This window comes from Phascolarctos cinereus, unplaced genomic scaffold (genome assembly GCF_003287225.1).
Source record: "Phascolarctos cinereus isolate Bilbo 61053 unplaced genomic scaffold, phaCin_HiC Scaffold_4;HRSCAF=312, whole genome shotgun sequence".
NCBI classification, from domain to species: domain Eukaryota; kingdom Metazoa; phylum Chordata; class Mammalia; order Diprotodontia; family Phascolarctidae; genus Phascolarctos; species Phascolarctos cinereus.
In genome coordinates, this window is record NW_027555847.1 from 665,209,333 (window position 1) to 665,235,547 (window position 26,215).

General features: G+C 46.3%; 1 protein-coding gene across 3 annotated transcripts; it reads right to left on the reverse strand.

Annotated features, from left to right (window-relative positions):
* Window positions 1-386: 386 nt before the first annotated feature.
* HDGFL2 (HDGF like 2) lies at window positions 387-25,696 on the reverse strand. Of its 3 annotated transcripts, none has more exons than XM_020971314.2 (16): window positions 25,486-25,696; window positions 22,514-22,590; window positions 22,265-22,403; window positions 17,648-17,824; window positions 11,185-11,301; window positions 10,587-10,658; window positions 8,697-8,847; window positions 8,412-8,487; window positions 7,861-8,158; window positions 7,579-7,682; window positions 6,971-7,041; window positions 6,060-6,130; window positions 4,858-4,959; window positions 2,524-2,737; window positions 1,765-1,894; window positions 387-1,047 (listed from the first exon to the last, which is right to left on the reverse strand). In XM_020971314.2, the coding sequence occupies exons 1-16, from the start codon at window positions 25,555-25,557 to the stop codon at window positions 948-950; spliced, it is 1,971 nt and encodes a 656-aa protein (XP_020826973.1). In that variant the 5' UTR covers window positions 25,558-25,696; the 3' UTR covers window positions 387-947. The 3 variants fall into 3 exon arrangements, with proteins under 3 accessions (XP_020826973.1, XP_020826974.1, XP_020826972.1); XM_020971315.2 differs by having other exon boundaries at window positions 387-655; window positions 10,584-10,658; XM_020971313.2 differs by having other exon boundaries at window positions 10,584-10,658.
* Window positions 25,697-26,215: the final 519 nt, after the last annotated feature.

Genomic DNA, 26,215 nt, shown 5'->3' on the forward strand with positions numbered 1-26,215 from the left:
CTGGCTCGGGCCGTGCGTCCTGCCAAGTGTCGTGACCCCAGATCTCTGCAGTACAGGCACCTCCACCTCCACCTGGTGGACAGGAAACAGCTCCAGTCTTTACATCGAGGGGCCCAATGTCCCCTCAGCATCTGGCTCCAAGAGCCTCAGGGCTCACAACAGCAGCCCTCCCAGGCCTAATCTCCCCCTTTAATACTAAAGCACGATGGCCTGGGACTCCACCTGTCCAGCCAACCTCCACCTGAAAAGCAAGGCTGAGTCCAAGATCAATGGTTCGTGCTCTGCATGTCCCATGCAGCCTGGTCCCTGAGATCTCCCCAAAGGCTGACATTGGCTGGCCCGGCCACAGGGCTGTTCAGTGGGAGAAGATTCAAACCACAGCCTCATTTGAGCCATAAAGTTTAGATTTTTATTTTCTTTCTTCTTTTGTGTAAAGATGAACTTCTCCAGCTGTGAGCAGGGCCAGGGAATCCAAGCCCAATAGTCTCAGGCCACCAGATCACAGGCTCTTGTCCCCATTCTTCCTTCAGTCATCTCTGCCTGGTTCTAGGCCGGAAGCACTGCTGGTTCAAAGCTGCCGTTCACTGCGAATGGGGGGCTGTGCCGCTTCTCCTGTCCTGCACCAAACTGGCCATGCTCTCAGCTTCAGTCTCCACTGCAGCCAACAACATTAGAAAACCAAGCCAATAAAAATGAATTTTTTTTCATTAAAAAAACCCTTTATATTCATTTCATGTTGTTTTGAAATCACAGAAATTAGGTGAGGGAAAAAAAACCCAAGGGAACAAACACAACTGAAGAGCACAGCGTCCCCCAAAAGTTCTCGGCTTTCACAGGAGTCTGGGGACGGGAGGGGAACAAGACCTATACATCATCTACTGTGTAACTTAGTGAAGGGGCTCAAACCCAGGGCCAGGCAGAGGCCGGGAGCAGCACACCCCAGGCCCTCAGCTCTCCTCATCAAGGGACTCCGAGTCCATCCGAACCCTCTCTCTTTCCTGCCGGTCGTTCCCTGGCCTGTCCAGCTCTGGATCCTCTTGAATGTTGCTGGGGGGGAGCAAGATGGGAGAAGAGGGGTCAGATGTCAGTGGCCAAATCTAGACTCCAAAGACAATGCTGGAAGAGTAACTGCAGGTGATCAATGGGGCAGTGGTGGTAGGGAACATCCCTCCTTGTGCAGGGTCATTTACTCCTAGAAAGCAGATAAGCTACAGCAATAGTCAACAGCAGTCAGAAAGGCTACAGGCGAGCCAACTAAGTTTAAGTGACCTTCCCAAATAAATGAGGAGATGTCCAACCTTGAGTAACAGCAAAAAACTAGATCAACGGTTGTCCTGGGATCCACTCTTAACAAAGGCCCACCTAAGCAGCTTCTCTCTCCCCAGCAGGATCTTTTGACTCCCATCCCAGAGAAACAAATATGCTGAAAGCCTACCTAGAAGCTCACATTAAAGGAACTGGGTTCTAATTCTGGCTCTCTCTACTACTTGTGTGACCTTGGGCAAGTCATTTCCGTTCTCCAGATCTCAGGATCCCCCTCCTCATCTGTAAAGTGAGGGGATCCCTGAGGTCCCTCCTCTTAGAAGAAAACAATGACTTCACAATTCTTTTAAGCCATCTGACCGGGAGCAAGTTCACAGCAGTCCTAGACTCCAGGGCCCAAGATGGGGCCCAGTGAGAGCCTGGGTATACCACCACCTCCTTCCTTCTCTCCAGAGAAATCCATTTCCCTCTCTGACACCAGCAACCAATGACAATGCTCACTCGTTGTGCAGGTCTTCAGATGAGCCGCATCTTTGCCCCTCTCCCATATTCTGTCCTTCCTCTCGCTCTTTGTCCTCACCACTCTCCCCCTTCTGGGTTGTGGACTCACCATTCACCGGAGCGGCGAGATCTGAGCCGGAAGAGAGAGCCAAGAGAAACTTACTCCACACTGGACTGTTGGCGTGGTGCCTGCCCGCTCACCACAAAAACCAACGTCCGTCTGGTCACGCAAATGAGAACAAATCCCTTCATGGGTCTTTCTTGTACCTACCACAGAGAACTTGACAAATACATTTCAAACAGCTGGAAAACTAAACCATGGGGAAAAAAAACCGCTAAGGAACATGAATAGATCATTGACTAGCAAGAGAACTCGAATCATTCCACGCCACTGGACAGAAATTGCGAGTTTGTCCTGTTTGCAAGGTCCCCTTTACACTTTCTGTGCCCTGACCCAGTCCTACTGACTGACTTCTCTGCTCCTCAGGGTGAACACCATCTTCATCAGGCCACACTAAGAGCTTACTCAGTTTGGTGTAGGACAACAGAAGTGACACTGCCCCTACAAGTCTCCTTAGGAACATTCCTCAGATGCCCAGAGACCCCTAGACAGGAGCTTTCTCTGGTCTGTTTGGAGAAGTCACATTTCAAGTCATATTTTTTTCCTAAGAACATCAATGGTATAAAAGGATTTAGGAGTTCTAACTTCCCACATGCCTTAAAGGGAATGGGGGTCAAATCAGGCCATTGTCCCCTTACCAGCATTAGGCTCCTCCTCTATCTTCTCCTTGGGGGCCTCCCCTCCTGCCAACTGATCTTCACTCTTCTCCACCTCTGCTTGGACCTTCTCCAAGGCAGGTTTGTTAGTTTTCTGGTTTGCTTCAACCTTTGGTCCCAAGACCCTTGATTTGAGCCGAGTGTAGACTTCTGCTGCTTTCTCCATCACTTCCTGGTTGGCTTTATAACGGCGAATCTGGGTGCAAAATATCTCTCCTCAGGATGAGAAAAAAAACTCCAGTTCACCACACTCCCTTCCCTCAATCTGATTAATGCCTGCCATAGCCATTTCCACACTAAAATACAGTCACCTGGCTATGTGAAGGGACCTCATAATTTTGATTACATAAATTAAAAAGTTTTTGCATAAACAAAACCAATGTAGCCAAAATTAAAAGAAAAACAGGAAAATGGGAGGTAGGGTGGGATTTTACATTAAGTTTCTTTGATAAAGGCCTTATTTCTCAAATATATGGAGAACTAAGGCAAATTTCTAAGAATAAGAGCTATTCTCCAATTGATAAATGGTCAAAGGATATGAACAGACAGTTTTCAGAGGAAGAAATCAAAGCTACCAAACCATATGGAAAAAATGCCCTAACTCACTAATAATTAGAGAAATGCAAATTAAAACAACCCTGAGGTACTACCTCATATCCATCAGATTGGCTAAGATAACTGAAAAAGAAAATGACAAATGCTGAAAGGGATGTGGGAAAACAGGTACACTAATGCACTGCTGGTGAACTGGTCCAACCATTCTAGAGAACAATTTGGAACTATGCCCAAAGAGCTATAAAACTGAGCATACTCTTTGACCCAGAAATACTACTACTAGGTACGTACCCCAAAAGAAATCAAAGAAAAAGGAAAAGCAGCTCTTTTTGTGGTAGCAAAGAATTGAAAACTGAGGGGATACCTATCAACTGGGTAATGACTAAACAAATTATGGTATATGAATGTGATGGAATACCATTGTGCTATAAGAAATCATAAAGAGGATGATTTCAGAAAGATCTGGGAAAATTTATATGAACTGATGCAAAGGGAAGTCAGCACATCCAGAAGAACAATTTACACACTAACAGCAATACTGTAAAGATAATCAACTGTGAAAGACTTAATAACTCTGATCAGTACAATGACTCGCCACAATTCCAAACGATAAAAAATGCTATCTACCTCCAGATAGAGAACTAATGGACTCACAGAACAGATTAAAGCATATTTTTCTTTTCTTTTTCTTGTTTTTTTTAAACATGGTTAATGCATAAATATATTTTGCATGACTTCACATGGATAATGGGTATTGTATTTCTTGCCTTCTCAATGGGTGGGGAAGGCTTGCATAAAGAGGGAAAGAATTTGGAACTAAAAGTAAAATATAATTGAATTTTTAAAAAAAAGGACCTCAAAAGTCAGTCGTTCCCCCCCCCACTACAACAGACCCAAGTGGTCATCCAGCCTCCAAATAAGGACTTCCAAGCAGCTCACTATTGCCTGAGACAGCCCATGCTACTTCTGGACAACTCTGTTCAGAAGTTTTTCCTCCATGTTCAGTTGACATTTGCTTCCCCATCATTTCTCCCCTCACTGCTTTTAGTTCTGCCCTCTGAATCAATCAGAACAAATATACTCTTTCACATGACAATCCTCCAGATATTTAACAATAATGATCACATCCCTCCCTAAGTTTTCTCCTCTACAGATTAAATACCTACAGTTCCTGCACCTGACCCTCAAATGGCACAAGTCCTCTGATTTGGGCAGAGGAAGGCACTAACCCTAAAGCCCTCTTCCTAAACACTCCATCTCTATGAGTGCCACCTGAAAAAAGGTAGCATTTTCAGCTGCTGCATAACATTGCTGATTTGTATCAAGCTTGCAGTCAATCCATGAAATTCCCCCAGGTATTTTCCACATTACTTGTTGCTACCCTAGCCATGTCTCTCCCACATACAACCGGTGCCACCCCACCCCTCTATTCTATACTTGACTTTTTAAACACAAGTGAAAGCCTTCAGTTTCTTTGTAGTTCCCTTCTACTAGAGCAATCACCCCCATAAAGTTGTGCTTCAGTCTTCACAGTAACTAAATCTGTCCTCGATCAGCCTCCTCTACTAAACTTCAAAGCCCCCAACAACTGTCCCAGCCCACCATCCTCAAATATCTTGCCAGAAGATACTGACATTATGGACCTACTGCCCCGTCCTCAGACCAGGTCAGACCAGACCTATTTTGCCGCATGTCCTGCCTTCATCCCATCCCCACTCCCCCTTACCCTCCCCACCCCCACCTCAGCAGCACCTATTGTACCTTTTTTAATGTGGCTACCACATCTGTGTTCTTCTGGAGAATCTGAGAGGTCACCTGCAGGCTCCCCAGCTCCTCCAGGGCATTGAGGCATCTTTTTACATCCTATAGGTTGGAAAAGAAAAAGCTTTGTGATCATCAAAGTACAAAGCCTAGGACCTACTACTGTAGAAGTCATAGTAAGGGGACTGCAAGAGGGTTGGACATTACAGGACCCAACAATTTAAATGTGGGGTGCCTGGTAGAGCACTGGCAGACTTTAAACAGCCCAGCCCTACCACCACTTTGTACACATAGAGGGTCGTTTTAATAAACATGTGTTGACTGATTGAGTAAGAAGACCAAGACAGCCATAAACAAAGAACTGGTAGGATGGTGGAGAAAGACTTCCATGGGTTGGAGAGAACCTTGGGAAAATGCCCTAAACTTGCTGTTTGGGCGCCACCATGTGGTGAGACTTGGCACTACTATTTCAAGACTTGACTGCCTCTGTAACACTATTTGACCTACCAAACGGGCCCTGATACTAACAATCTTCTCAGTAGTATGCCCCAAGTTTGTACAAGATATGGCATATGGATGGCAGCCAAGCACAAAAGAAATCAGGAAAAAAAAAGGGAAATATGCAGCAGGCAGAGGCCTGGGCTCCATCCTGAATGGTACAGTAGAAAACTCTAAAATCCAAACCAGCTCTGGCCTGATTCATTCTCTGACCTAAGACAAGATCGTGGACCTCTCTTTGCCACTATCTGCTCATTAAATAGCCCTAGCTGCCACACAGGTTTGTTGCAAAAACAAGAGAAAAGCACTGAATTTAATAATTTAAAAGATCTGTTATTTCACTGATCCAGGCTCTCTGCCTACAACTATGCAGACTGTAACCTCTCTTCAACACACCCTAAGATGATCTTATGTGTTGTCAAAAAAAGTGATTCTCTGGTGGCCGACTTGTAAGTGAAGAACCTCTCCACATGTGGCTAGACTGGTCCTTGGAAAACAGGCCAGCCAGAGCATAGGCTTCACTGGCATATAGCCCTCAAGAACTCAAGGCCACCTCCATACCCCCAGGAGGCATCTGAGGAATTCTAGAGATGGGATCTCATGGGGAAAAGAACATCACCATGAGCTCTCGAGTGGAAAAGGCAGGAGTGGAGAGTGTCTCTGGAGCAGAGGTGAACAGCGAGGACCTAGGACACAGCTCTTACCGGATTGTCAACCTTCAGCGCAAACTTGATCTCGCTGTGCAACTTCTGCAGCCTCTCCTCCACGGACGGCTCTGTTAAGCAGGAGGAAACATTCCCACCCCAAAGTAAGACAAAGACTCCAGCCAATGAGAGCAGGCAAAGTCTTCTAAACTATCTTGTACATAACCTAATGAATGACTGCTGAATGAATAACAAGCTGATGCTCACATAGTATTTTGCATAACTTTGCATAGTTTGCAAAGTAGTTTACATGTATTGTCTTATCTGATCCTCACAATAATCCAGAGAGGTGAGTCAAAGATACTGTCATACCTATTTTTCAGATGAGGAAACTAAGGGTCAGGAAAGTTAAGGTGATTTGCCTAGCATAGTATAGCTAACAAGCATCAGAGAAAGAATTTCCCTCTTTTGAACTGAATACTACCCCAAAAGGCTCTTATGCACAATTATCCTCTGCATCCAGATTCTGAGCACTCTCCCCTTCCCCAAAGAAGCAATTATACATGTAGAGAACTTTATAAACCTTAGATATAAAGGTTATACTATGATTACTATTATTATTTTCATTATCATCATGCTATAGTTACTCTGTAACTGTATCTCATCCATCTCATCAGGACTAAAGGAAACTGGACTCTATGTTCCTCCACAACAAAAGCCCACCTAAAATAAAGGGCATCCAGAAAAAAAGTCACAGAGGGTATAGCCTGGAAGGGTGAGGGACAATTTCACCTCCTTTATCTTGGTGATGATGAAAGAGGCAAAGACATCTGTCATGGAGCATCATCATTATGTGCTCACGGGGTTTTTCAGAATCAGGAGGCATCACCATCGCCTTCTCCCCCACCCAACCACAAGCACTGAGGGCCCCACAATTTGCTGTCCCCTAGTTGAGAAGCCCTACTTCTCACCTTTCTTCTTTTCAACCCTCCTCTCTGGAAGCACCTCCGACTTCTTCCTGGCTCGCTCCACTTTCACAGGCCTGGAGGGAGTTGGGCACCATTACCCTCACAACTAGGGCCCTTGCTGGGCTAGTGCCCTATATAGCTACTGCAATCCTCTAAATATTCATGTTGTCACAGTAACTGGGGGGAGGGAGACTTCATCCAGGACTACACCAGAATGTCATATCTTCAAAATGGAAACTACCCAATGGCCCTAGCAGACAAGTTTATGAAAAAAAGCACCAGGATCTCCAAACCCATAGGATGCAACAGAATCCATCTACCTCTGAAAGGTAACTCCCCCCACCCCAGGATCTGGGGGAACAGATTTCTTAGCTGTTCCCCTTGGATAGCAGCTCTCACACACCCTGATGGGCACCCAGGAAAAGGGAAACTCAATTCAACCAGGGTCCAGGACAGAGTTCAAGAGCTGTTATGAAGAGACACCCAGGAGGGACAAGAGGTCTAAACCCAGAAACCACGATGGGGCACCAAAGAGCTCATTCTCCAGAGGGAAGGGACACAGAGAGAGGAAGAGATTTGGGGCAAAAGAAGGACTATGGATTGGTGCTGACTTGGCTCGAGACTTCTCCTCTGGGCGGCTTCTTTTCTCCTTCTGGTTTGGTTTCTTCGATGGCTCTAACGACTGAGATTGTGACTTCTTCACTGGCTTCTTCACCTAGGACAAGCACACAGGAACGGCAGTCAGAAAGACAGGAAGCCACAGATCTCCAGGTCTGCTTAGGACTGGGGAGAGAGAGCTCTGCCCCTCTTTACCATACGCTCCTTGGAAACCACGCACAATGCCTGACACCCAGCAGACAAGAACCATGTCTAGGGAGTCCTAGGCCATTCACCTCCTTCTCTAGCTCTGGCTCTGAATCAGAGGATGAAGGGGCTCGGCCTCGCCCTTTCTTGCCCCTCTTCTTGATGGGCTCATCGTCTTTGACCTCAGCCTCGCTGCTGTCACTGTTGGGGTGTGTCTCCTCCCTCTCAGACTTTTCTTTCTTCTTCTCCTTTTCCTCCTTCTCTTGTTCCCGCAGTCGGCGCAGCTCCTCCTCCTGCTCTCGCTTCCGTTTCTCCTCCAGCTCCCGACGCCGCTCCTCGTCCCTCCGCTTCCACTCACTGATGCGGTCCACTTCGCTGTCACTGTCACTATGGAGTGAGAGGACCAACAGGAAAAAAAAAATCATCGAGACAGCAAAAGAGCAAAAGGAACATGCACCAGTTGTCTGCTCCCACCCCAGGTGTGTCTGTTGCTCAAGAATTCCTCCTCCTCAACAGAAGGGCACAAAGAGAACTGGTGAGGGAGCGTTCACATTTCCTCCCTCCCTGGCTGGTATAAAAGGGACCAGAGTTAGCCCGACAGTGTCTGGGAGTCTGGCATCAGGCCCTGTCCCACACTCACCTGTCACTGCTGGAGCTGCTGGGAACGCGCTCTACCTTTGGTTTTCTTCCCCGAGCTTTGGGGGGTGGCTTCTCAGCTAGAGGACAGAGACGACGGAGTGTCCACCTGCTGCCTCTCCCAGCCCTCCGGAGATGCTCCAAAGGACAGAGGGAGCCTCCGGAGAAGAGGCAGGACCCTCCTGCCTCAGGAAACAGGCTCCTGGCAGAGCAGGGTGAGTGACCAACAGTAGTTTCAGCAGGGATAACAGTGGAACAAGGGGGGCTGGTCCTCCCACTGCTGCCCTACCTGGTTTTCTGCCCCGAGGAGGCTTCTTGACAGAGATGTCTGAGTCCGAGTCCGAGTCCGAATCTGAGTCTGATTTTGTCACGACCATCGATTTGTTCTGAGCTTCCTCTGAATCAGCCTTCGAGTCTGAATCAGAACCAGAATCCACCTTCTAGGGATATAACAGAAGAAGCAGCATTATGGAAGGCATGTGAAGAGTACAGATACAGAAAACCAAAAGGCCAAGAGGCCTCTCAAAATGACCAACCTTTCACTCTTCCCTCTACTGCACCCCCAGTCCAAATCGCCCCCCTCAGCTAAACATCTCTGATCGTGGCCTCCTCCCACCTCTCAGCTTACCCAAACCCCATTTATCCTTCAAGGTCCTGGAAAAGAACCATTCTCCTCCACCGAGCCTCCTCCAACCATTTCAGTAATACTAACTTATCCCCTTCAGGAATTCTGTGCAATTCAACTGGCATTTAATCACATTAATAAAGCAGGCAATTAAGAAATGCATGTTGCTTTTGTTATATAGTACCCTGTGTGTTTTTTCATTCATCTACTTCTGTCTTCTTTCCCCATCTACAGAGAATAAGCTCCTTCAAGGACTGAACTCCAACAATTTCATGATTATTGAGCACTCATTCTGTGCTGAGCACAGCCAGCAACATAAAGATAGACATACTCTGTATGTCAGGGAGCTGACAATCTACCAGATGACTTAAGATGTGAACACAAATGACTATTACACAAAATAGGATTAGGTAAGCGTATAAGAGAGCAAAAGTGCTAGGGGAGCTCAGAGGAGTGTGAGAATACCTGTGGTACTGGGGAGAAGGGGGAGAGGAATCAGGGAGAGCTTTACACAGCAGCCGGGCCTTCTGGTTTTAATATACAGAGATAGAGGCCCAGGTAATTAAAAAAGTAGGAAGGATGCTGCAGGCCTAAGGAACGGTGTGGACAAAAGCAGAGAGGCAGGAAAGCCCAGGACCTGGTCACAGTTCAGCTGGACAACAGAAAGCATGCTGGGGGGCAATCAACCAAGGACATATTAAGTGACTACTATATAAGCCAGGGACTTCATAAAGCACTGAGGTCACAGAGGAAATAATGGAACAGTCCCTGTCTTCAGAAGTTCATATTCTATTGGGGGCTGGGGGGAGGGGAGGGGGAGTGTGCAACAGTGCACGCACGCGCGCGCGCACACACACACACACACACACACACACGAAAATAAATAAATAAGCACAAGGTAATGGAGAATGTTATTAACTGGGGGATCCAAAAAGGCCTTACATAGTGAGCTGGAGAGCTAGAAATACAGGCTGGAGAGAGGTCAGAAAGGCCTTCAATGCCAGGCTGAGAAACACGAACTTTATGCAGGGGGATGGTAGAACTCTGCTTCAGGACGTTTAACCTGGCAGCAGTATGTAGGAGATGGCCAGGGGAAAACTGCTGCCTCTCTGGCACTCCTAGTCAGTCTCCCCTGGCTCATTATCCACATCCCCCACCCAACCCTGTGCCGAGGCTCTGTCCTGGGCACTCTTCTCTTTGCTTTCCTCACTCTCCTTCAGCAAGCCCCATAGGTTCGGTTACCATTTGTATGGAAGATCACCCCCAGATCTCTAAGGCTGGCCTAAGTCTCTCTCCTGGGCTCTCACTGTGCATCTCCACCTGCCTAGTACGTGGCCTAGCTACTACAGCAATCCAAACAAAAGGTAATGAGACTGAACTGCCATTCTCTACCAAATGCCAGTGCCCAGGGATATCAGTTGTGTAAATGAAACACCCTGGAAGGGACCCTGAAGTTCTGTTCTTCATCCCAATCCATGTCATAAGGCTAGAGTCAGTGACCAAGAAGCCCCTAAAGTTTCTCCAGGAGAAAAAATAGGTAGGAGGGCTCACCACCTTTTTCTTCCTTCCTCCAACTGGGCCTCTCCGCGCGGTCCGGGCAACAGTTTTCTTCTCTGGAGTGAAATCCTGAGTGGAACAGGAGAAAGTTGGCAATCATTGAGTATCATGCCAGGCCAGGCACCCCACCCATTCTGCCCTCAGTCACCTCACAAAATCCCTTTGTCTCAGATTTAATGGAACCTGTAGGGAATCCAAGGGAATCCAAAACCTCTGAAGTGCAGAAGCCAACAACATTATCAGCAAAGCACCCAGACCCAGTGTTCAGTTACAGACCAACGGGCAGGCAGGAGACAGTGAGTGAAGAGATTGGGCTTTAAGTCCCAGGTCCACCACCCACTTGTTATAGGACCCTGGGAAATTCCATTTTCCTCTGGGATTTACTAATCTCCTGTCAGAAGAGGCTATACCGGAAGATCTCTAAGCTCCCTTCCAACTATGCTTTGTGATATCCCGAATCCAGGGAAAATTGAACAAGATGGAATTGGAAGAGATTCTGCTCTCTCCAGAAGACATCTCGTGTCTTTTCCTAACCAACTTCCCCTAACCTGATTAATTTCTCTCCTCCCCTGCAAAGACCCAAACCCACACTCACCTGATCACTGTTTTTTTCTGATTCTGAGGAGCTTTCTGAGTTTTCATCTTCAGATGGGGAAGCACTGGCCAGGTCTAGGTCACTGGAGGCTTTCCGTGCCCGTTTAGACACTGGCATCTGGAAAAAGAGAAGGTACATGTATGCATACCAGTGAATGAAAAGGATACTGCTCCCTTCGTGATTCTCCCACTACTCTTCACCACCCCTCCCAGGAGGCTCTGCCTACTACCTCCTCAGGGTAGAGGAGGGCCCCGAGTACACGCTAAACCTAACTAAGAGGTATCAAGTGTGGGGAGCTAGGGCAAGGGTCCTTGGCGTCGAACAGCACAGAATGAAATGGAAGAGGTTAAAAAAAAAAGCATCAAGAAAAACTTTTACTGGTTCCCAGCTTTCATTCTCTAAGTCCACATAAAGCAAAAGCTGTTTTGGGTAGGAAAGAGGTCCTGTAATGACCTAAGACGAAAAGCATTAGCTATTTTGGATTGTAGGCCCAGGGATCCTCAATATCAAGCAGCAGCACCCCAAATTCACTTCCCTGCTTTGGAAAGGCTACTATCACGTAGCAGAAAGAAGACTTAAGGAATAGCAAAAAGAAAGAATTTGAAGAAATAGAAAGTCACATAAAGTGATGCAGAGTGAGGAAAGCAAGGCCAAAAGGACAACAGACCAATTCACACAATCACTACAATGAAAATTCTAAAGACAGTAACAAAAAGGCCAAAATATTCAGCTTGGATCCAGGAGACACTGGTGGTATCATAGTATTAACATTAAAGCACATATTTTTTGCTCTACAAAGTTTCCATGGATCTCTTAATTGCCAAATTCAATGGCCATTCCTTATCCTGCATTCTTCCTGGGAACTGATTCCGATGGGAGACATTTGCTTACTTTCTGATTGCCTGTGGAGAGGTGAATCTCTGTGTGGTGGTTCTGTCAAGGTTCAGTTCAAACACTTCTCCATGAGGCCTTTTCTGATCCCCACTCCAACTGACAGTGCCTCCCCCTCCCAAATTCACCTTATCTCTATTTGTATCCACTTATATATGTATGTCTCCTCCAAGAGAATGCAAGCTCTTTGAGTACAGGGACTGTTTCACTATTGTCTTTGCATCCCCATTTGTACTGGCACATGATAATCAATCAGTCATTCAACAAGCATTTTCTTAAGTGCCTACTGTGTGTCAGACACTGTACTAGGTGCTGGGGATATGAGTAGAAAGAAAGAAACCATCTCTATTTGTAAGGAGCTTAATTATAATGAGGGAGACAACAAATATTACATAAATAATTATATTCACCATAAATATAAAACTAATAAATACAAATACATACAAAATCATTAAATACAAGATGCTTCGGGAGTGAAAGCACTAGCAATGGGGGGATCCAGAAACATTTTATGCAAAAGATGGTGCCTGAGCTGTATCTTGAAGAGGCAGTAGGGAAGGAGTCCATTCCTGGCTTGAGGGACAGATGGTCAGTACAAAAGCACAGGGATAAGAGATGGAAGGTGATGGGGAAGGAACTGAGAGAAAGCCAGTTTGCTTGAATCACAGACTGTAAGAAGGGGAAATACAGTTCAATGAGGCTGGAAAGACAGATTGAGCTAGTTATGAAAAGCTTTAAAAGCTAACAGAATTGATATTTTATCCTAGAGGCAAGAGGAAGCCTCTGGAGATGATTAAATATAGGAATCAGATGGTCAGATCTACACTTCAGGAAAATTAGATAGCAACATGTAGGAAGGAACGGAATGATGAGAGACTTAAAATCATCCAGACAACAAGTGATGAGGGGCTGAATTAAGGTGGCAGCTATGTGAATGAAAAGAAAGGGTTGGATGTGAGAGATATTGTGCACGTAAAACTGATATCTGTGCTTGGTACATAGGATGAGTAGAGTGAGGAGTCAAAGATGATACCAAGGTTATGAAGCTGGGAGAATGGAGAGATGGTGAAGCCTTTCAAAGAAGTAGGGAAGTTTTGAAGAGGGGGACTGTTTTGAAAGAAGATAAAGAGTTCAGTTCTGGACATGTTGAGTTTGAGATGTCTCTAGGACATCCGGTTTGAAATATCCCCAAAAGATTCGTTCTGTGAAGTTTGGATTCAGTCAAAGGGCCGTACTTGAGGAGCTCATCTTCTCAAGACTCTCTTCTTTCTAGGTTCTCTTCTGGTTCTCCTCCAACCTGTCTGACCACTCCTTCTCAGTCTCCTTTGCTGGATTCTTCATCCAGGTCATAGCCACTAACCATGGGTATTCCCCAAGGTCTGTCCTTGGCCCTCTTCTTCCCCCCCCTCTATGTTATACCTATGTCGGTGATCACATCAGCTGCCATAGACTCCATTATAATCTCTTTTCAATTATTACGACATCTAGGCATCCACCCCAATTCTCTTCTGACTTCCAGTCTTGGATCACCAATTGCCTGCTGGACATCTCGAATTGGATGTCCTGGAGACAACTCCAACTCAACATGTCCAAAATGGAATTCACTATCTTTTCCACCAAGGCCTCCCCTGCCCCAACTTCCCTATTACTCTTAGGGGCACCACCACCCTTCTAGTCACCCAGGCTCACATCCGACATGTCACTGTCAACTCCTCACTCACCCTATGTGTCCAATCTGTCGCCAGATCTTGTTGCTTCCCAACATCTCTCACATATACCCCCTTCTCTCCACTCTCCACAAGCAGCTACTCTGGGGCAGGTCTTCGTCATCTCATGCCTGGAGGACTACTGCAATAGCCAGCTAGTTGGTTTCCCTACCTCAATTCTCTCCCCATTCCAGTTCAACCTCCACTCAGCTGCCAAAGGGATCTTCCTGAAGCATGGGATCGGAACATGTCACACACACCTATCTCTCCCTGGTAAACTCCAGTGGCTCCCCATGACTTCCAAGATCAAATATAAAATTCTCCGTTTGGCTGTTCCAGTCCTTCGTGATGTGGTTCTTTCCTACCTTTTCAATCTTCTTACGCTTTTCTCCCCTCCACATACTCTCTGATCAAGCAATACTGACTTTCTTCCTCTTCCTCAAATTAGACACCCAACTGGCAGATTCTTGGCCTTTGTGCTGGCTGTCGCCCATGCCTTAAATTCTCTTCCTCCATACATTTTCACATCTCCACTTCCTGGCTTTCCCAGCTTCCTTCAAGACTCAGCTCAAATGAAATCTTCTGCAAGAGGCTTTTCCTGGTCTCCATTCCTCTCTCCACCTCTACCCTCAGTGCCTTCCCTCTGAGATTACCCTCTATTTATTATAATGCACACACATATATATACATATATATTTATACACAGATGTCAATGTTGTTATTGATGTCCAGCTATATCTTATAGTACATAGTTTTTTGCCCATTGAGTCCTCCATTAAAATGGAAGCTCCTTGAGGGCAGGGGCTGGTTTTTGTCTTTCTTGGTATCCCCAGAACTTAGCACAGTGCTGGCACATAGCAAGCACTAAATAAATGTTTGTTGATGATAATATGATGGACCAAGTGCACAAGTAAGTTTGGCCCAGGCAAGAAAAACCCTGGGAAATGATGCCAATAGTCAATAAACATTTATTAAGCACCTACTATGTGCCAGGCACTATGTGAAGGGGTTTTGAGATGAAGAGAACAGAAGATGGAGCTCACAAAGAATTGTCTCAATTTTCTCAGTAAAATAAGAAGCGAAGTCTCAAGGGAAGGGGAAGTGTGAGAAAAGGGGAAAACAAGGGATGAAGGTATAGAAGATTTGAAGAGAGAAGAGAAGGTTCGGCATAGCTTCTATTGGGAGTGAGATGGGGAATCCGGTAGGCATCTAACTGTTTGCTGAGTGATTAATACTTGATCCTTCTGCAGCATGAAATATGATTAAGTACCCTCTCCTTCCTAGCTATCTCCTCTCCTCTTTAGTTTTTCACAATTCCTTCTTGGTGGCCACCATTTCTCCATCTCTGCTAGGTCATCACTCATGTGCAGAGATACCAGCAGGCTCAGGAGGCCCTCTTCTATTCTCTCTCCACAGTCTCTCATGGGGTCTCATTATTTGCAGACCACACCCAAATCCATATAGCCAGCCCTAGTCTCTCTCATAAACTCTAGATGTAAATCTCTACCTGCCTATTGCACGTTTCCAACTGGATGGATGGCCCTGAGGTATATCAAACTCAAGATGACTGATATTTCCCCCCAAATCCATCTCCTTCCTAATTTCCTTGTTTGTGCTAAAGGTATCCCTGTCCTTCCAGTCACTCATGTTAACAATCTCAGCGTCATACAAAACTCTTCACTTTGCCTCACCACACATACATCCAATCAACTGTCGAATCTTATCAGTTCTACTCCCACAACACCACCCTAGTTCCAAGTCCTCATCACCTCTCACCTGGACTATTGCAATGGGGTACTAATTGATTTTTCTGCCTTAAGTTGGTCCCCTCTCCAATCCAACCTCCATAGGTGGTGTTCCAAAAACACAGATCTGATTAGGTCACTCCTCTAGTCAAAAAGCTCCAGCAGCTCTCTGTTGCCTTTAAAGCAGGGGTTCTAAACTTTTTGCGTGTCCTGGACCCCTCTGGCAGTCAGTCTGGTTAAACCTATGGACCCTTTCTCAGGCTAATGCTTTTAAATGCATAAAATACATAGGATTATAAAGGAAACAAATCATACTAAAGTAGTTACCAACATATTAAAAAAGGTAAGTTCACAGACCCCAAATAAAGAATTGTCACTCTAGAATAAATACACCACAAACTCCTCTTTTTGGCATTTAAACCCTTTCACCCACTTCCCTCTACTTCTTTGCAGAGATGAGAGTCTGTAGGCATAAACCAAAGACTTTTTCAATATATTGTCTGATTTCCTTAAACTCTTTTTCTTCCTCTTTTTTATTCTTTGTTATAAGGGCCAGCCCTCGGGGAAGGGGAGAAGGGAGGTATATACTGAGAAATGTAGGTGATATAAAAACAAAATAGAGCAATAATTTTAAGTTCTTAACAATATGAATCCAGTCTGCCTTTGTGGGCTGATGACACATTATTCCCCTCATGAATTTTACATTCCAGCCTGACTGGCCTACCTGCTGTTCCTCATATGTGACACTCCACCTCCCCACTGTGTGGGGACAGCCCAGGCTGTGCCCCATGCCTGGAATGCCCTAGCTCCAGGCCTGGGCCTCTCTGGAGCCCTGGCTGCCTTTTGGGTAGCCTCCCACGTAAGCCCTTTCTTGATCTCCTCAAGCCACTGGGACCTCCCACTCTCACTGTGCTGGATTTACTCTGTAGATAGTTTGTATTTCTTTACACGGCTACATGCTATTTCCAGGCAAAAGAACATAGACTCATTGAGGGCAGGACTCTTCCTTTGTGCTGTTCTCTCCCCAGCCCCTGGCATAATGCCTGGCACATAAGAGGCGTGTTGACACAAGCGGCACACACCATCACGGCAGTCACTGCAACAAGCAGTTTTGCTTAACTCTTTTGGGGGAAAGTACTTGGGATTGCTTGGGTGTTTGCTGGAAGTGTCTGCTGTCTCAAAACAAAATGTATCAATAATAATTAAGCAATTTTTAAAGAGTGCTGGGAGTCCTGAGTTCAAGCCCCAACTCTACCACTTAGAAAATTCAAAAGAAACAGTTAATTTCTCAGATCCTTTTATCTGTAAAACCAGGACAATATTTGCACTGCTCAGCCCACAGGCATATTGTGAGGATCAGATCAGAAAACATAAGCAAAGCACCTTGCCCACCACAAAGCACTATATCCCGGTCATGCAGGAATTCCCCCTCCCATCCCCGGTCTTTTCAGAGAATCTGGCATGAGAGAAAAGGAAGGGATCAGGCAACCCACAGAACTGTAACCTTTCCCAAGAGACTAAAAAACAGGGGCCTCGATTCCTTGGGAAACTGTACACAAAAATAAAATCCTGACCTGGATGCCTTGGCACAGTCGCTCTGGTCTAAAGAAACCTACCCTGAAATAGGAAATACGGCTGGGAGACATTAGAGAGGAGCGGCCTGTCCCTCACAGATGACCTACATTTTTAAAAACTACTGACAGGCAAATTGGACAGAGATTTACAATCCACATGGATTCCTCCCTTTGCCAAAGAATCAATATTGCAGGGGTAGGGAATCTGTAGCCTCAAGGCCACATGTGGTCCTCAAGTGCAGCCCTTTGACTAAGTCCAAGTTTTACAGAACAAATCCTTTTATTAAGGTTAAGTGGCTGACCATGCTCACACAATGAGTGTCAGGGTCAAGATCTGAACTCGGGGCTCACCTGAATCAAAACCCCTCACCTGACAAATAGGAAAATAGATGCAGACAGGGAGAGTGCCTTGCCTACAGCTGACAGCATCACCAGGACTAGGTGGGCCCTGGGTGACCCTCCCTTAGCTCCTCTGCTGCCTCAGTACTAACCCCACTTCTCCATCCACAAGGGCCTGGGGTCCAGGCTCAGCTTACCCCATACCTACTTTCAATGGTGGCGCTTTCCGCTTTATCCCACTGTGTTCACTGCCCTTGTCAGACTCTTCATCACTTTCCATCTTCTCACTGGCACTCGCTGCTGTCACTGATGCAACAGCCATGAGTCCCGCCTCATCTTCTGCATCACTTCCTGCCAGGACTTCACTGTCAGAAGAACTCACAGGCTAAAAGGCAGAAGAAACACAGACCATGAGGCTTGGCAATGCTTGACCCTCGAAGGAAGACTCACCCGCAGCACTCACAGGAAGGTAAGAAGACAAACAAAAACAAGGCACAAGTGCTTGGGATAAAGGAAAATCAAAGTGGGCAGGAAATTTCTAGCTCAACGCTCTCAAAATGTCTAGCAAGCAGTTGGAAATAAATGACTGGGCCTTGGGGGAAAGGTCAGGGCTAGAGGCACAGATTCAGAATTCATCCACCCAGACAGGCTCGTTGCAGTGCTGGCAGGCAGGCCCTGCTTCCTTTCCCTCCCTCCTTTCTCTTCCCTGAATTTTACCTTTCTATAGAACCCTTGGTATTTCTCAAGGGCTCCATCAAAACTGCTCAATGTGTTCTGATGGTAGAAGTAACAAAACAATTCCCATTTATGAAAACCAATGATAGTTTCAGAGATTATCTTCATTTTATAGGGAGTCAAAAGGAACTGAATATATAACACATGTCCCTACTCCTCTGGGTTGTAACGGCCCAGAGCTCTCTTGGCCAATACAACATGATCTTGTCTTTATCACTTCTGACAAGATTCAAGAGGATAATTCTAAGTAGGTCAAGCCCAAAGTCTAACAAGCCAGGAGAGAACAGTACTGCTGGGTTGCTATCACACCTTTCCTCCAGAAAGCTTTGGGAAGCCATTTATTTTCTTCTTTTTACAACACCCTAGTTACACAGGGGGAGCAGTTATTAATGATCCTCGTTTTATGCCTTGTACATAGTAGGCACTAAATAAAATTTTGCTGAATTAAATTTACTTGTACGGAGTAAAACTGAGGACCAGAGAGTCTGTGACCTTCCCAAAGTCACACAAAGAAGCAGGAATGGGACTTGGTTTACATCTGCCTATTATCGCAATAATACCACCTTCTTTTCAGTTCATGGTCCTTTCAGTGAAGTACAATGGAAAGAGCACTGGACTTAAAGAAGGTTGGAGTCTGAGCTCTGACTCTACTACTTACTAGTCATGTGATTCTAAGCAAGTCACTTTACCTCAGTTTCCTCATCTGCAAAATAAAGATAACATTCACAAGGTAATTACTGAACATTTTGTAAACTACAAAGCACCATTAAAATGTGAGTTATTATTTATCTTTGCTACATCCCTGTGATCAAACAGGCAAGGTAGGATTATCCCCCATTTTTCAGAGAGGAAAACTGAGGCATGGAGCCACTAAATGACTGGCCTAAGGTCAGACAAATCACTGCAGGACCTTGGACTAGAACTCAGAGTCCTTGACTCCCAAAGCTGTTTCTGCCAGAATCATATCACCTCCTGTTGATATCATAAATGTTTTCCAGCCTCGATCATCCACATGATAATCGGCACCAAGGAGAACCAGGAAAGAGCGAAGAACTAATCAACCTCAAAGCTTCTGAAATGGCTCCATAAAATAAAACAGGCATCTCACTTCTGGCATTGTCTTAAAGAATTGGAAATACAACATGTAACATGAGAAAAGAAGAGGAAAAGCCAGCTATGGAGGTACAGTCACTTTTATTTTCTTTCTATCATTCACAAAGATGACATATCAACCTATCCTCGGCAAACGGCAGAATGAGAGGGATGGGAGGAGGAAAAGAGCTACTACTTTAACCATGTTACTTACAGTAATTACTACAATCCCACCACATCTCTCTTGAAAGGCTGGGGAGAACAAATCCTGGCAAACAAATACACAGCAGTAATTTACCATTTTCTACAGCATTAAAGGCTTATAAAGTACTTTCCCCACAACAACCCTGGGAGGTCAGAAGTGCAAGTGCTAAACCCATTTTACAGATGAAGTAATCAAGGTACAGGTAGGCCCTAAGTGCAGGATTCTTTCCATACCTCCAAGCTGCTCCTCTGCAGATAGAATCTCTTTGGATCCTTACAACAGCTCTATGAGGTATGTGTTATTATTATCCTATTTTACAAATGAAGAAATTGAGTCTTAGAAAGCTTAAGTGACTTATCTTTGACCACTCAGCTAGTAAGCAGCACCACTCCTTCTCTGCCTATGGATCACCTATAAAAAGAGGCTGAGGGGAGCTACCCCTTTGTACATGATTATTTTACACAGAGTTCTTCATTTTCTTGTTTCCCCCTCTTCAAGGATCCTTGCCTTCCTATGGTTCCTCCCTCACTGTCCTTGGCCTTGGCCTGTTGCTTCTCAATAATACCAAAGCACCAAATAATATAATAGCTCAAATTGCATTTACTAAGTACTTTCCCCACAACGACCATCCTGTAAGTGAAGTAGTACAAGTACTATTATCCCCATTTTACAGATGAGGGCATAGAAGAAAAAGATGAGTGGCTTTCTGAAGGTCACATGAAAAAGTGGCCATGCTGAGACTTCAACTCAGACTTTCTGATTCCAATAATAACAACAATCACAAAGTACTATAGAGCACATAAGGTCTTTCCTCACTCCAATCCTGTATGGCAGGCAATATAAATATCATGTTCCCCCACTTTTCAGATGAGGAAACTAAGGCTCAGAAAAGGGAAACAATTTGCCCAAAGTAATGCAGCTAGTAAATGAGAAAGTCAGCACAGGTCTTTTGCCTCCAAGTCCACTACATGATGCCACCTTTCTAGGGAACAGGGGGAGCTACAACAGCATCCAGGGGAGGTGTCACCAGCCCTCTGTCCTTCACGCTCCCAGCCTCTTCTCCTCCAGCCTATAAGTCAATACCTCCCTCTGTTTATTGGTGGTGAACTGACTTATTTAAACTGGAAATGTGAACCTTATGAGACGTGAAGGTGGCTCAGAGCCAAAACAGTTTGGGCTTGAAAAGCAGGCCGAGGGTTACTGTTTCCCAATTCCAGTTCCTCGAGGACCAGTATTTTGTCTCTGTTTTATGGAGTACCTAGCAAGCTGTGGGTGTCCAATAAATATTAAATGGTGCTGATGATTCACAGAGAAGCATCACAGTAAGGAGGTAACCAGAGAGAAATTAAGCCAGGGCCAGAAGGGGAGCTGGTGAAACTCAACCACATTATGAACCATTTATCCAAATTCCAGAGCAAGCAAAGCGATGGGAAAAGGGGTTGGTTCTATGGCAAAGGAGATGGATACCAGGCCTCTCAAACACCTCAAAAGATGCAGACGATAAAAACTGCCCTCACGACGGATCAAGGCAAATCAAATACATAGTTTTCACACAAAAGAGATACGGAATAAGCAAACATTACCCTCTAGAATCAAAGACCTTGGAAAGGGCTCTATAATTGTAGTCTAACCACCACATTATACAGATGAGGAAACTGAGGCCAAAGAAAGGAACAAATTTCCCAAAGGTTGATGAGGGTAGTAAGTGGCAAAACCAGATTTGCTAACACCAAATCCAGTGCTCAGCCTATGGATACAGAATTTTAAGATGGCACAGACTCATGAGAAAGGCAGAACAGGGTTCTGCTGCCCTCCACCCCAGAGTACTGCCTTGACTAAGAGCATCAAAAACATCCCTGCGCGTTCCCCTCAGACCTTGCCAGTTGCCATCCCCTTCCATGACAGCTTCGCTTCTCCGCAACCAACTGCTAGTCCTCTGGATCCACCCATCCCTTGTGGATGACTCATGTTGGCTCGTTTATCGTGAATGCCTACAAATCTTTCCTGAGCCAGGCTCTTGCCCTCCACTTAGGTCTGTGCCATCTGTGCCATCCTCCTGCACCCCTTTATTTATCTGCATAAACCTCAAGAGCAGTGGTCAAAAGCAAAGCTCACAATGAATCAATGGACAGCTCATCCTCTCCCAGACCTAATCCCCTCCTTCTTTCTTCTGTCTCCACCTTCTCTAACTTCTACACTACTATCCATTTGCCTTCCAGATAACAGATGTACCCACTCACACTTTTATCTGGACTGGAGACCTTTTAACTATAACCAATCACAGACTCTTTCAAAGTCTGACATCTACTGCTCTTACTTCTCTAAGCTCTTGATATGTTAAGAAGCACTTTCCCCACAACAAGTAGTAAAAGTGTTAAAGTAGTAAAAGTAAAAGTGTCATTGTCTCCATTTTATAGATAAGTAAACTTAGGTCCCAGGAAGTGAACTTGCCTTCAGTCACAGAGCTAGCTACCCATTATACCATGCTTTCTCTTCTTGGGAGAAAGAAATGTTTACAAAAGTTATGTGGTTTTCCTTAATTTAGGGTTAAGGATCTATAGATCTCTCTGTCTTTCCTGTCAGTCAACTAAGCAGTCACCTTCTCCAGAACCAAACGCAAAGTGACCCTCAGATTGACTTAAGACAAGCTTGAAATCTCAGGCTATTCAGGTTTCTCGTGGTACAGCTTGGGGAATAATTGGTCATCAAATGAAGACTCTGCTTTGGTGTTATATCTGGGGAAGATCAAGAAAAAGAAAAGAGCTACTCATCAGTTTCTGAGAAAGTACTCACCGGCGGAGCACTGTAACTGGCATGGGGGTTATTCTGGATCTCCCACAGGCCTTCATTAAAACCTTTTCTCTTGTTGGGTTTCCCATACTTGTCCTTGTATTTTTCATAGGGGAACAAATCCTTGGGTCCCAGGAAGGCTCTGGAGAAATAAATCATGGATGGGACAGGTGCAGGTAAGTCCAGAAGCCATGCTTGGTACCAAGGAAAAGCGTGAGTCAAGTGCACCAGATGAAGGAGGGGGACACTTACGTTTCATGAGTGCCAAAGAAGAAGATGGGATATTTGTTGGGGGGTGGTTTTACTGCCCCATCTGCAATGTCATCAATCTGCAAGGTGAAGAAAGTAGAGATGGTCAGAAATGAGAAGCATTATCACTCCACACCCCCCAAAGCGAACACTGTCAGTATGAGACAGATGTTCAAGAAAGACGCTAGGTTATCTTGGCAAGAGAAATACCATGGAGAGGGGTGCTATCGAAAGAGCAAGAGGTTAAATGTTCAAAGTTAAGAGCTGTACTTCCCCCACCCAGGTAAGTTCCTCTCACTCCAAAGACAGGGGCTAGGAACAGTATCCCCAGGACAATGTCTCACCTACAAGAAGTCAAATACCTTCCTTGGAGCCAATGCTTGGGATGGTGATAAGTATGGTTTCAGGGGACTCCTCAAGTCCTTTTACCCTGGCCCCTCCCCTCAAAGGACATTCCATGGAAGGGATCCCTGAAGATATTGTGGCTGGGGACTGGCCCCAGAAGAAACCCACGATGCAGGGGGCAAGCAACAAGGATGGAGAAGGGAGTGGGCTCCAGGAGACAGGACTTCAGCATCCAGGAAGTCCAACCCTCTCTGTGCAGGCCCATGGGCTGAAGCAGCTGTCAATCACCTCCCAACAGGAGGATGGCAAAAACCCCTAGTTTCCAATCAGGTGCCTGGAAATATTTGGGGATGGAAGGAAATTCATAGAGGAGGAGAATGAGAAGGGTTTTTGCCATAGGCAACAGGAATTGAGAAAGTGGAGGAAATTTTCTGTAAACAGTTATTTCTCCAGATCCCCCTTAGCTACCAGCATCAATGCTAGAAGCCTAGATTAACCCAACAACTCCTTTCTTTCTAATCTTTCCTGCTCCACAGATCTATTTCCACCACTCTTATACCACCCCCCTCCGATTTCTTTGGCTCCCCGTCATATTCCATTCATACTGTTACAGGTCCCAAGGAAATCTCATTTAGCTCATTTAGTCATCCATTTAGGTACCAGGGGAACTAGCATGGTACAAACGATTTGGACCTTCTACCTATGTGACCTTGGACAAATCACTTAACTTCTGGGGATTTCTGTCTCCTCATCCGTGAAATGAGGGCTTGAACTATATGCCCTCTAGGTCTCCCATCAGCTCCAGAACCAACAATCCCTCCCATCCATAATTCTTGGCACATTTTGCCAGCCTCCCTGTCAGCACCTCCCTCACCTGCGAACTTTCAAATATACCAACAGGTAGCTCCTTCCTCTTGGAAGTTATAGATACTATTGCTCCTTCTGTAATTTCTCTTCCTTCAAAAAAACATACACAATTAATCCTCTTCCCTCGAAAGCATTCTTCCCTACATAATAACCTTCAAGACACCAGTGAAAAATGTTACTTCCCTAGTCAGATACCTTAACTCTTCAAGGAGTTCAAATACCCATGAAAGATACACTCCTCTATTATCAGACTCATAACCATCTAGCCTCCATAATCACAAGCATTTCAAAGCAAACTTTAATAGTCCCTCCAAAGCACATTATGCCAGAAACTCCACAAACTCTAGAAGCCCCAGATTCCTTCATCATATCCTATCTGTATATGTGAATCCCAATGTCCCTAAACACTTGGTTCCAGACACGATAAATTCAATTTATATTCCAGTATACTTCCTGTCAGGATCCCCATCTCATCATTCCAAGCACTGTGCACTGCCCTTCTGCCTAATTCCATCTTGGGGGTACTGGGGAAGATAGGGTTTCATTATATCCTGAAATCCAACAGAGACCTTGCCTTAGCAACTCTATAGGATTGGCCCTTTTTCACACTAGATTTCCTGACACCAGTTAAGCACTCTAGTATCCTTGTAGAATCCTACTAGCCACTGCAAATGCCACTTTCCTTTACTTCAGAGTGTCATCCTTCATCAGTAGCATTTTCTTTTCTACTCTACCCCCTACAGGCCACAAGGTGACAATCCCATTCTCTTGGTCCTCTCCAGATCCTTCAGTATTCCCAGCAACCCACTCCTCAGAATCTGGGCCCCCTAGCACTTCCATTTTCCTCATTAATTCAATTAACTTCAAATCAACAAACATTTATTAAGCAAGAGCCTACTATGTGCCAGGCACTGTATTAAGCCCTGGGGATATAAAAAAGAGGCAAAAACAGTCCCACCCACAAGCAAGCTTATCCCTCCAGTCCCTCAGTCCCCTATAAACTCCTCAGTACCTCTAATTTCCTTCACAGACCTTAATTCTACAGGCATATTCTTATCTCATCACCCAGCTGTCCCATTCCCCACTCTTTTTCTGTCTTTTAAGACTCAGGTGCTGGATTCCTCAGTCTACTTCATCCCTAGGCTCCCCCAGTTCACAAGGAACACAGACTTTGAGCAGAGAAGGACCTCAAAGGCCAGCTAGTTCAAACCGCTTATTTTAAGGATGAGTAAACTGAGACCCAGAGAGGAAAAAAAAGGGACTTGTCCAAGGTCATACAAGTAACAGAACCTGTGTTTGAACCCATTCAGGGTTGTTCCCAGAGCATCACCCGACTCTGGGGTCTCTCTGAGGTCCCTGTTTGCCAACCCTCCGAGCATCCCCCGCTTCCTCAGCTAAGTCACGGACTTCCCCGAGGCCCCCAGACCCCCCAACCCCAGAATCCCCAGAGGCTCCCCCACAGCCCTCTGGTCCCCAAGGTGCCCCAGTTCCCGGGTTTCTCCATCTTCCCCGAATCTTCGGTGGGGTCCTCCATGCCCTCTGCCCACGCCCGCCCCAGAGCTCCTACAGCCCCAGACCCTCCCCTCCTCCCAGTGGGGTCTCGGCTCCCCACATGCCCCGAGTGACGGGGTCCGGGTCAGTTTCCTAAGTCCCGCCCATCCTGGGGGGGGTTCCCCCTGGACCCTCAAATCCTTCTCTGCCTGTGCAGCCCCCCCAAACCCCCAGGACCCCAAGTCCCCCAGCCCCGGCCCCGCGCCCCTCACCCGGGCCGGCCAGTGCGGGTAGCCCTTCATCTTGGCGAACACCAGGTCCCCGGGCTTGAAGGCGTGCGGCATGGCGGGCGGCGGGCCGGGTCGGGCGGGGCGGGGAGGGAAGGGCCGGGGCGAGAGGGAGGAGAGGCCGCCGAAAGGCCCAGGCCGCGAGCGGTGGAGGCAGCGGGCAGGAGGCTGGAGGTAGGAGGCGAACCCGGAGGGAGGGTGGAGGGAGGGACGGAGGGCTGGGGGAGGAGGAAGGGAGGGAGGGAGGCGTGGGGGCAGGGCGACGGACAGCTCCGCCAAAGCGGCGGCCGGGTCGAGCGGTACGATTGGCCCGCCGCACCCCGGATGTCCGGCCCCCGCACAGCCACGGGCTGCGTTTTCTGTAACTCAGGGCCACGTGCGGGATAGAGGTGCACCGAGGCCAATGGAGACAGAGGCTGGAGCGGAGTGGGCTAACGGGATTGGTTAGAGGAAGGGGATTGAGGGGCGTGATCCAAGGCGTTGTGGGGGCGGGGGAGAGGAGAGGTGGGGGACAGTCTGGGGTGAGGGGGTTATTAAAGGTAAAGGAGGGGGAGAAAGAGAGAGAGAGAGAGAGAGAGAGAGAGAGAGAGAGAGAGAGAGAGAGAGAGAGAGAGAGAGAGAGAGAGAGAGAGAGAGAGAGAGAGAGAGAGAGAGAGAGAGAGAGAGAGAGAGAGAGAGAGAGAGAGAGAGAGAGAGAGAGGAGAGAGAGAGAGAG